This window comes from Haemorhous mexicanus, chromosome 5 (genome assembly GCF_027477595.1).
Source record: "Haemorhous mexicanus isolate bHaeMex1 chromosome 5, bHaeMex1.pri, whole genome shotgun sequence".
Taxonomy (NCBI): Eukaryota; Metazoa; Chordata; class Aves; order Passeriformes; family Fringillidae; genus Haemorhous; species Haemorhous mexicanus.
Genome location: NC_082345.1, coordinates 29,509,880 through 29,522,042, shown reverse-complemented (window position 1 = coordinate 29,522,042; position 12,163 = coordinate 29,509,880). Strand labels below are relative to the sequence as shown.

The 12,163-nt window shown below is 39.4% G+C and overlaps 1 protein-coding gene across 1 annotated transcript in view; it reads left to right on the top strand.

The window, feature by feature from the left end:
• Positions 1 to 12,163, top strand: part of ANO4 (anoctamin 4) — a 79,218-nt gene that overhangs the window by 19,522 nt on the left and 47,533 nt on the right. The window contains exons 5-7 of the mRNA XM_059847921.1: positions 2,666 to 2,772; positions 5,565 to 5,620; positions 6,129 to 6,250. Of these exons, the coding sequence (XP_059703904.1) occupies positions 2,666 to 2,772; positions 5,565 to 5,620; positions 6,129 to 6,250 (285 nt within the window). The remainder of the gene's footprint in view (positions 1 to 2,665; positions 2,773 to 5,564; positions 5,621 to 6,128; positions 6,251 to 12,163) is intronic.

The following is a 12,163-nucleotide window of genomic DNA, read 5'->3' as shown; positions in this document are numbered from 1 at the left end:
TGATATTGTTGGGGGTGGTCCAGGACATCCAGAGGACTCAGCTTTGGCACTACTCTTTCACCTTTGCTGAACTCTAGCATCTCTTCTTTATCCGTGTCTTCATGAATAACATTGGAAAACACTCAAGGGCATGTTTTTGACCCACTCTGATCATGGTGAGTCCTTCCTGTCCTCTCCCCCTCCTGCCCTTACTGGCACAAGACTGGGCAGGGCAGAACCTCTGCAGCTCATATTCTCACAGGTGCTTTAGGGCTGCTTCAGCTATTCTGGAACAGGCAGAGTTCTTCATGGCAGTTATCACACTGAGGTGTTCACATCTGCTTCACAGACATGTCTGGTTATTTCTTCTTGCCCATGTGAGATCAAAAGCTATAGTAACACAATTACTAAGTTTGCAAATGAATGCAAATTACTAAAGTGTTTCTTTAAATAAGGGATTGTTTCTTTGTTCTTTAGAGTTCCTGTAACCCTTGATTTTTGCCTTTTTGCATTCATTACTCATGAAAATAGAAATTCTTAAATACAAACAAAACTATTAAACAAGTTTTTCAGAAAAGATGTTGAAATGGCTATCTCTAGTTGCAGTATGAGACAGTTGTGATAACAGATGAGCAAAATACCCTTGTATTACAAGGAAAATAGATTAAGGTGTTATCTGGTTCCATGTTGCAGGTTTCCCAGATAAGGTGATCCAATTCATGGTTGAGTCTAACAAGAACTCGTCAGAATGATGAGTCAGGCTAAGTCAGAATGAGAATTACTGTGCTGTTTTCATATCTGTGAAGTTATCATCACAGTTCTTTAACATTTAGTGCTGTCTGGGAGGTGAGGTCTTGGATAGTCAGGCAGTAAAAGAAAATTTTAAAAAGGGCAAAAATCTCTAACTATTCATTTCTCTTTTACTCCTGCCTTTTAATTTGTTTCTGCTGCTACACACACAGCCTAATACAGAGTTCCGGCTCCAGCTGAAAACAACACAGTTCTACCTGCTTCACAGTTTAGATTTTTTTAATATAATTTCTATCAGCATTAAGATTTACATGAATGCAGCATTTTCTTCTCTCAAAATACTTTTGGAAGTTATTATTTCACATACTGATTACTTTCAGCTGAATTTGACACAGGTGTAGAGGCAAAGATACACCTTTATATCCACATATCTTTCTGTGTCTGAAAGATAAGCTCAGTCTTACATATCTTTTGAGTAATAGCAGCTTGAAATGGAATAGTGGCCCAAAACTGTTCCTATACAGACAAGGCAGTGGCCAGAGGACACCAACTGCATTTGCTGTTTGCTACCAGCCCGCTGGTAAATCAGCATGCACGTGGTGGTCAGCCAACATGCATAAATCTAATTACCTTTGGTAGGTATTGTGGGGCATGAGCAGGACTTTGGGAATAGCAGGGAAATGGGAGGAAGCCAGAAGTACTGAGTACAGTAGTGAGTAGATTGCAGACACAAAAATGGCCTGTGAGTATCTGGGGTGAAGTGGCAAAGGAGACCTGAGATAGTAATCTCTAGAAAACCAGGTTTTATTACTTCTGGTGCACTTGGAGCAATTTGTCTTACATACCTTTACTTCAGGATTTTTTTTACTGTCAGCCTTTGAAGCAGAACATAAGGATCTTATGTACACATTGTATTGTATTGAAAATTCAGCTGAGAATTTTGATAATAAAGAGGGAGCACATAAAGTTCTCAAAGTCCAGAAGTTGGACTCCTCATTTTTCAAAATTACTGTGGAGGTGCAAAGCTGTATATTATTTCCCATGGGTAAAGACTGATTCTGGAAAAAAAAATTTAATTTGGGTAAAATTACCTGAGGGGAAAACTGAGAAGTGAATCTCACATTGTGCAAAAGAGAAGGTGAAGTGAATCCATGCCAAGCTCCTGATTAAGACGATCTCATCTCAGATCATATTTTTCTAGTGTGCTCTCCTACAGACTCATCTCTCTATGACACCTCTGTGACCTTAACATTTTATTTATCAGTTTATTCAATTCTGCAGCTCTTCAAAAGCACAGATGAGGAAACCAACATTGCCTCCTATCTACAGGGTTTGGTGGGTTTTTCAAAATTTATTCCATCTAACCTATTGAACATAGAACCTGTATTCATACTTAACTTGATAAGTGGCCTCTGAGAGCTAACTTTCTACTGCATTTTAGCTTCCAGGACCAAATATAGGAGTATATGATACTTTCAATTTCTAACATTTTATTCAGTAACAGTTTTCAGTAAGAATGGTTTACCAAGTAGATGTTTCCAGCTGACTCTCAATGGTAAAGCATAACAAAAAAGCCTGGAACAGATGTTAAATTCTACTGCTGCACTTACAAAGATATGCTTTTGCAATTTTTTGTGCAAGAATTTTGTAGTTTTCAGTGAATTATCTAAAAGTGATGCATATCTCAATGAATACTTAAATATCTTCTATCTTTCTCCAGATTTCTCCATGTAATTCTTTGTAAGAGAATGAACACTGTTTCTGACAGAATCTGACCTGGCTAACCATCTCTTAATCAAGTGTCTTTTATCTTTCCTGCACCTGCTTACATACTGTAGATTTTTAGAGTGCTAAAGAAAGTAATGGAAATAAATGTTTGCCTTAAATGTGCTATTTCATATTTCTGAGATGCCCTTGGTTTTTTATTTTCATGTAGCTTCATAATACACAACAAAGATACTTTCTTCAACAATGCTACAAGAAGTAGAATTGTACACCATATCTTACAAAGAGTCAAATATGAAGAAGGGAAGAACAAAATTGGTAAGTACTGAGCAATGTGCTTTTAAATGTGTCTTTTAAAAAAAGAAAGGAGAAGTCTGCCTGGCCTCATAACAGACTCTTTTCCTTCCTTTTTAATCACCTTGGTTTTGACTGTTTCCATCTCACCCACTGCTGTGGTAGGGGCTTTGCCTGGAAGATGTGATCATCTCCCTGTAATATCAGTCAGCTTTCAGAGGCAGGTCACCTCATGGGATTGATCACCTCTGCAAGGGAAGAGGCTGATTTAAACATGAAATATTAACAGATTAGGAGCAGTGAAGCAGAGAGACTCATGCAGGAAAACCTTTATTCTTTCATTAAAATGTGCTTGGAAGGAAGGCAAGGGCTGCTCTACATCTCAGGCTACAGGGCTGCTCCCTGGATACCCCTCCATCCCTAAGGGAGATGGAGGACTCTGTGTCTCTGGCGTTGCTCTGAGTCAAAAGGGAGTTCACCACTGATGTCCTCAGTGCAAAGAACCCTATGCATAACACTGGCTTCATTCTCAGTTGGTGAGTGGAGTGGAAATTCGGAGTGGCACACATGCAGGTCAGGGGAGCAGGCAGTGACAGAGGAGGGACAGAACATGAAACAGTGGCCACCTTCTTCCAAATCATACAGAGCACATACAGCTAGAGTACCCCACAGAGACAAATGTAGAGACAATCTCCATAAAACTCTGCAGTCTATTTCATTACCCTGCTGTTTAAACCTCACTTTCCTGAAGAGGAAGATAAATATTCCTCAACTTCACTTCTTTCTTTTCTTTCTTTTCTTTCTTTTCTTTCTTTTCTTTCTTTTCTTTCTTTTCTTTCTTTTCTTTCTTTCTTTCTTTCTTTCTTTCTTTCTTTCTTTCTTTCTTTCTTTCTTTCTTTCTTTCTTTCTTTCTTCTTCTTTCTTTCTTTCTTTCTTTCTTTCTTTCTTTCTTCTTTCTTTCTTTCTTTCTTTCTTTCTTTCTTTCTTTCTTTCTTTCTTTCTTTCTTTCCTTCTCCTCTCCTCTCCTCTCCTCTCCTCTCCTCTCTCTCCTCTCCTCTCCTCTCCTCTCCTCTCCTCTCTCCTCTCCTCTCCTCTCCTCTCCTCTCCTCTCCTCTCCTCTCCTCTCCTCTCCTCTCCTCTCCTCTCCTCTCCTCTCCTCTCCTCTCCCCTCCCCTCCCCTCCCCTCCCCTCCCCTCCCCTCCCCTCCCCTCCCCTCCCCTCCCCTCCCCTCCCCTCCCCTCCCTCCCCTCCCCTCCCCTCTCCTCTCCTCTCCCTCTCCCTCTCCCCTCTCCTCTCCCTCTCCCTCTCCCTCTCCCTCTCCCTCTCCCTCTCCCTCTCCCTCTCCCTCTCCCTCTCCCTCTCCTCTCCCTCTCCTCTCCCTCTCCCTCTCCCTCTCCCTCTCCCTCTCCCTCTCCCTCTCCCTCTCCCTCTCCCTCTCCCTCTCCCTCTCCCTCTCCCTCTCCCTCTCCCTCTCCCTCTCCCTCTCCCTCTCCCTCTCCCTCTCCTCTTCTCTTCTCTTCTCTTCTCTCTTCTCTTCTCTTCTCTTCTCTTCTCTTCTCTTCTCTTCTCTTCTCTTCTCTTCCTCTTCTCTTCTCTTCTCTTCTCTTCTCTTCTCTTCTCTTCTCTTCTCTTCTCTTCTCTTCTCTTCTCTTCTCTCTCTTCTCTTCTCTTCTCTTCTCTTCTCTTCTCTTCTCTTCTCTTCTCTCTCTTCTCTTCTCTTCTCAGCTGCTGGGATGAGGGCAGCAATAGCCCTGACCAGAACTCATGCTGCATCTTGCCCAAACACCTGCAATCCCTGCCTACCTCAAGATCCCAATCTCCCTCACATGTTAACTTGTGCTGTACCTGTAGTGATCACAACCTTGCAGTGATCACTGGGCAGAGCAAAGCCCAGCTCAGCTGTGCAAGTTTTACTTTTCTGACAGAGACATTGGAAGAAAACATATTTTGCCAGACAGATACTGATGCTGCCACTGAAAGAGTTATTTATGTTGACTCAAAACTTCTCATTGCTCTTGTACTCTTGTTGCTGTCTGTCCCCTGTGAATTAGGAAAGGAATCAAGACTCTGTGCCTCTTGATCAATAGGGTTCAAATACCTCAGGTTCTTCAAGTGGATATTTATTTTGCATTGCCTGGTACAGTCCTGTTTTGGTGATCTTCCAAGTGAAAATCACCAACATCTCAGCAAACATTATTTCTCCAGGCTCTCATTAAAGAGGGACATGACCTCAGTGAGTGGGTTGTATGGTTACTTTTTTGTGCCACACAGGAATAATTTTATTTTCTGGTCTTGTAATGCTGCAGTTTGTCTTGTTCCTTTCTGTCTGTTCAGCAACTTTCATCAGACACAAGCTGAACACATTTTAAAAAGTTCTTATTGTATGGAAATTTTGAGTTTCTGTTGCCTTAGTGGTGTGCAATTCAAAAATGTCAGGGCCTACCTGAAGTTTTTAGCCCCCAAGATATGCAGCCCTTCATTTAAATAGCTTTGTTAGACCATGTTTTATAAGGTCAAACTTTAAACCTGGTGTAAAGTCTCCAGTTTCACTGAAGTTACACTAAAGATGGGTTTGGCAATGAATCATAAAGCCTCTAACATAACAAGTGATAAATTTTGATTAATATTTGAACAAGTCTTTCTCTGTATTATTTCTTAGTCATCAAAATCTATAGAAGATTAATTTTTCTACATGTATTGTGTACTGTCAATTGGCTTCCATCTTCATTTAACCAGTTTATGGAAATATGTTTTGCTTTTTACTTTGCCATCTTTCTCCTCCTGTTGTTAAATAATTGAATACTTTTGATTCTCAGGTCTGAATCGATTGCTCAGTAATGGCTCCTATGAAGCTGCATTTCCTCTTCATGAGGTATTTTGCTCTTTTTTTTTTTTTTTCCTTTTCCACAAATGATTCTTAATTGTGTTATTATTTATCCTTAAGCTTATTAATGTCTGCCTTGACATGCTTCCATCTAGCAATGCTTTTTTCCTTGGGAAAAAATTAGGGGTATTTCTTGCAAAAAGAGATGAGTAAAGAGAGTTGTTCTAGATCTGTTCTGTAAAAACTCTTGAGTGGTTATATCAGTATGTTTTCAGAGAGGAAAACATCACACTCTGGGGGGCATTTTGAGATTCTCCAAAGATTTTCTTGGCATTTATAGGCTACAACTTGAATATAATTTATTATAAATTTCTTAGGAAGAATATTCTCGAATCTTAGTGACATCAGTTGATTTTTTTTAATGTCATATTTAGCTTTTGAGCACAAATAAGAAGTTTTCATAAATTGTGTTATCCATGCTGCTAGTAAGAGAGATTTCTTAGATTTTTTTTTTTTTTGCTGCTGTTATTCATTAATGTCCAGATTTGTATTTTAGGGAAGTTACAGAAGTAAGAATTCAATAAAAACCCATGGAGCAGAAAACCACAGACACCTTCTCTATGAGTGCTGGGCTTCCTGGGGAGTGTGGTATAAATACCAGCCACTGGATCTTGTAAGGTAAGACTTACCTTCTTTTGCTATGTCACATTATAGCACAGATATTTCACTTCTGACAAAACCATGAAAAGCTCATTCAATTCATGTGGATTTTAAAACCTGATCCCGAAGTCATGGGAAACCATTCAGTCCATGGTGACACTACACCCAAATAAATATTTGTAGAGGAGTTTTAGAAGGTGAAAGAAGTTTCCTTCCAGAGTTTCCTGACACCATAATTTGTAGTGAAATGTTTACAGGATATTTAAGAGGGTAAAAAAGGAAGAGAAGAATCTGTGGAGACTGGGTATATTTGATTAGACATCTGTCCACAGGAGGAGTTCTTCCTCCTTGGAGCCTGGCTTTGGTGAAAGATAGGCTCTCACCCACTAGATCTTCTTTTTCCAAAAAGCAACCACAGAATGAGCTCTGGAGGAAGTTTCATGATGCTTACAAATGGCACAGAGCTTGTGCTACTGAATGTGCTACTGTGTTCACAACACTAGTGATGCAAGTCTCCTCTGTACCACTGCCCTTTAACTCAGACCAGCCACATCACCACTGTCGGGATTGTTACTCATCTTGGAAGGAGTCTGCAAAGAAAAAAACAGTGAGAGAGCTGAGCTGTGATTCCAAGTTCTTACAGTCCTTTAAAATAATGTTTTCAAATAGCCTTGAAAGCATTAATAGAGGATTACATATTTCTTGTGCATATAGAGAGAGCCTGAGCCTTTACTGATTGTGATGGCAGAACTATGATTGGACAGTAATGGGCTTTCCCTACTTGAAGAGAGGAACATGGAGCTACAAGAGCCTGTTAATGAAGTCTTCAGATGTACCAGGAGCACTGAAGATACATTGACCATCAGGAAGGGTCATCCACAACATTCAATTGGTCCAGCTTATTAATTGCCTCTTTCATAAGTCCTGTAACTAATAGAAAACTTTGCTCTTATTTATTCTCAAAATTGTTTCCAGATGAAAGATTTGTAGAGGAGAGCCCTGGCGATAGACAGATGTTACTGATTAAGGCCGTATAAAACCTTTCCATTTCATGAAACAGAGTTCATTTCCATAGATAAAAAGCTAACCAAGAAATACAATAAAAATTTTTACTGAGTCATGTATTTTTTTTACTCCTTTATGAAATAATTTATTAAATCTCATCATTTAATCCCCAAAACTTTTTATTTCTTTTTTTAAATAAACTGGATGGAAATTTGGATTTTTAATTTGGATTTTTTTATCAAATTACACCATAGAAATTGCTGATTTATGGAAGAGCTTAAAGTTATACTGAAGGGGTTTTTTGCTTTTAATTTCACAGTACTCAACAGGATATCATTATCACAGTGCTAACAACTTATCTCTATAGACTTTTATAACCATTTTTCCACAGTGGTCAAGGCTACTGTTTTTCATCACTTCTTGTTTGTGAAAGTGCTCTTGAGGCAATAGCTGGTGTTTGGTTTAATTTGATGATCAGGCATCTGAAAGGTTGGTGAAAGTATGAGAATAAATGGTAAAAAATAAGCAATGTTAGATATATGATTATTCTAGACCTTGATAGCAGCCTTCTTGCATAACCTGGGTTTAAAGTTAAAGATTTTTTAAGGAAGTTTATTTTTTTCATCAGACAGATTTTTCATAATTGATTAAAAAACAAGGCAATTCCTATAGAACCCCTAGCTGAAGTCAGGAGTGTCCTGCTGTTGTTGAGAGCAGGTGCTTACCCAAAGAGGAGAGGGGCCGGGGGAGCTGTGAGATTCCCTGAGCATTGGCAGCAGCCAGAGTCACAAGCCACCCAACTCAGCGGGTCCAAAGCTGCAGCCCCAGCCCAGCCTGCCATGTGCTGCCTGGAGCACATCCACAGCTGTGATGAACTCACTGAAGGAGGGTGACAACAAAGAGAAGGGGATGCCTTTTCCTTCTCGCTTCACAGATGCTGGATTACTCACATTTCCTCAGCTCCTTCTGAGTTTTCAGAGGATTTGAAGATTTGGGAGGAGCTAAGGAAATGTGAGTAATCCAGCATCCATGAATGAACCTTCCACGTGTACTGCCACTCTCAGCAGTTCTCATGTCTATTGAGCTGGAGACTTTTCCTTGAAGAACTGATGACACCAGCAAGACCTGCTGTTCATTTCACTTGGAAGAGTCTCAGTGGGCACACTTTAAAAAGAAACTTTTCTCAGTGCCAGTTCTACAGCAGGAAAATCTTTTTATTTCCCCCCCCATAATAAGAGTTATATGGGATTGTGCTTGAAGGGTGTAGTGTGGTCATCTGTACAAAAGGAGTGGCTGGATGTTGATTCTTCCACACATGTCTGGCCAGAACTTAGGCTGTTAGTTGACATTATGCTTTAGAAGGGCTAAGAAATAAATTAGATGTAGATAGCACATTTATGTCATCAATAGATGTGCTATTTCTATCTTAAAGTCAAGTTACCACAATGCTAAGTGAAAATGTTCATACTCCAGTGCTGTTTTATTTTTTCCTTAGATGTTTAAAATGAGGTTTCTGTCTCCTGTGCTGCCAATTTGGCAACTCCAGATTTCATTTAATCTCATCAGCTGGCTGTTGTGGAGATACTAGTCACTAAAAATAAATGAGAAAAAGTCATTTGAGGGAAATTGCATGATTCTGCTTCCACTCTGCTTTGAAACATGTGGCAGTGGAGGCACAGAGTTGGCATAATTTACAAAACCACTCCTATTAGTCAACAGATGTGGTACCGTGACTTTAATTATATATCTCTTGGAATTTACTGTCCATAGATACTTTACAATAATAATTTATGACCTTTAGAATTTCTTATAATTGGAAAGAAACAGGTCTCATTATATTTATATGCTCTGGGACCATGTAAATCAGCAGAAGCAGTTGCAGTGATTCCTGGGGATGTTGGATCACCTCCTTCACACTTCTGTGCATCGTTGCTTCCCTCTTCATTGTGCACAAGTTGCTCCTGCTGCTGCTTGTGCATGTAATTCAAGGACAAAAATGCAGGGAGAAAACTGGTTTTTAAGTGATTGTAAAGGTATCTGAATGAACTTGGAAGCAAAAACTGATGCCTGAGTAGCCTGCATTTTGCTCCATGTTTCCATTAAATGTCTTGACTGCAAGCTGACTACTCCCTTTCAGTCTCCTGTCAAGCCTTTCTACTCACCCCATTGCTTCTGACAAGAGAGCTTCATATGTCCAGAACACCTGCTGGAAAGCTCTGGTTTCTGTGGGGTAGAAAGTTCTGAACAGGATTTCATTCTTACCTGCAAAAGAGTTAATGAAAATAGATAGGTTCTTGGCTTGAGCCCTGATATATCTATATTCTGGATCCATGACTTCCTTCTAGGCATGTTGAAAGCAAAATATTCTGTAATGAGGTCATTAAACATAAGATAATCCAACATCACATTTCATAGGTTGGAAATTAGACTTTGTAGCTTAATACTTTCCAAAAATGTGCCTTATTGATAAATATTGATACTGAAATCTTGACCCAATTAAGTCATAGCTCTACCCCTGGAATGGATTGAGGGGATATACAGTTCACCATTAGGTAACTAGTATTGAAGGGCTAGTATACAGGGTAGCTTACAACTGAGAAGCTGAAATTACATTTTTATTATTATTTTGATGATACAGTATATATAAGGATAGGAGAGATGGATTATTCTGTTAGGTGCTTGGGGGTTTTTATGTCTCTCCTTTTTAGGTTAGTTGTGGAGAAAATTTTCAGTGGGAGAACCATTAAAGACTCAAACTATTTTTTATTTCTGTCCATATTAATAATCTGAAAAAGTGGATAGTAATAAATTAGTTGACAAGAACAAAAAGACATTATCAACACTGGAAAATTCAAGGAGGCCTTGAAATGAGTAGAATGATAACAGGTGAAATTTAGGTATAAGTCATGCACAGTGATGCATTCTGGAAAGAAACCTCTGGAATTCTTTGTGTACATTGCTGAGCCCTGGTTCAGAGAGAGCTGACATCACTGAAGCAAGCTATATGACATTTCTGTCCTTTACATAGTGACAGAAGAAGAGAAGGAACAAATTTGTTCTTCAAACAAGTATTTGGGGCAAATTGAAGGGAGTGACGAAGGCATCTACACATTTTTCATCTCCAGGGGGTCATGATGGTCCAGACTAGCTGAATTACATATTGGAATAAATGTGGAGCTGCTCTGAGTATGGCACCTAGGAAGGCCTCCAAAGACCTTCACACTGGCCTAGTTTGTTTCCATAGCATTTAACTGAGTGGCATCTGAGCAGAGACTAAAAGGAGAAATATGCAAACCATGGGGCCAGAAGACTTGATATATTAAGATGATCCTGATGCAATTTGCAGTAGTACAGCCTGTGCCTATAGGGTACCAGCTGTGCTGCAAAGGGCAATAATGGAATATCGAGGCTGTTTATCCATATTTAAAGCAGTACATATCAAAGTAATGTCAGCATCTTATATCTAATTTTAAAACCCAGTTCAGATGCCTTTTCCTTTCTCTTCAGAGATGGGTTGCTTCCCATCATGGACAGTCTTCTTTATGCACACACTGAACTTTGCTTGGGTCTTCATCTAGGAAGAAGGTGTTTGATTTCTAGATCAAAAGGAATGCTATGATTTGCACTGTTTCATTGTAAATAATTTCCCTGTAGGAGATTATTTTTGCCATTAATGCTTGTCAGCTAGATGGTTGAAATGAGGAAGCACTCATCCTTGAGTGTAGGAAAGAAATAAAAATTAAAGCTTGATGAAAGTTAGGTGTACTTCACTACTTTGAGCTATGTTCATGGGGAAAAATAGGTCATCCATACTCAGTGGAAGTAAGTTCAAATGTGAGTTTGCATTTTTGGAGGTGCAGGCATAGACTGACATCCTAGATGTCAGGAAAATAATCAGGCCTAAGGTTTCATTTACACTCTTAAGTCAGGTCTTAAAAAGCAGTTTGCAGTGTGGTTTTACAATCAGACCTGCTGCCCTTGTCAGAACTGAGCATGTTAGCCTTAGCTTGCCATCTCTTTAGTCTGTGAATTTGAGTGTCTGTTGAATGACAGAAGGATAAAAACAAAGTGACAATACTTGGTTTCTTATACAGAGCTGGTAAACTCAAATGACAATAATCACTGCAGATCAGTATCTTCCATCAGAGCATGAGCTCAGGCCAGAGAAATATTTCCTACACTGGAAATTTTTAACAACAACTTGAAAACTGCTAATTCCGTGCAGTCCAGACCAAGTGGCCTCCAGTGCACCCAGCCCTAGAGACAGTCCTAGGGCTTTCCATTCTGGCTGAAAAGTTTGGCCAATGATGTTTTCTGGTAGAGGAGCCAGCAGTGCTGGCTCTCTGCACTGGTTCTCTGGATACATCAGAAGTTGCATCATTAGGGTGAAAGAGAGTTTCCAGTAGCAGCTATTTTCAAATTGAGTGAATATGCAAATTTAAGTTGTCTACAAAATGTCTGAAACACAAGCATATCATCTTGCATCATTCTTTAAAACCAGTCTTGCAAACAATCCCCTAAAATCTACTGTGCACAAATCAATAGGACAGTACATGAGCCTGCTCCTCTGCTGATGAGTTCAGCAGGTCTTTGTGTGCTTGATGTATTCTCTAACACATAAATAAAGGTTTGGTTGTGTTTGGGAGGGGGAAAATTGCTAATGAATATGTATGTAGCAAGATGAAACTTTCTGGCTACTTTGCTGCTAGTTTTGAGCAATATATCTAATAAGTTAGGGTCAATTCAGACTGCTTTCCTCAAACAATTGCAAGATAATGGACCTTACTTGCACTTCACTTTCCACTGCAGTAGAATCATGAAATTAGTTTTGCAGGAACTGAGCTAAGGAAATAAATAATGAAATGAAAATAAACTGTATTGGAGAATGAACCCATGTTAATTAATTTCTTAGAACTCATTTGAACT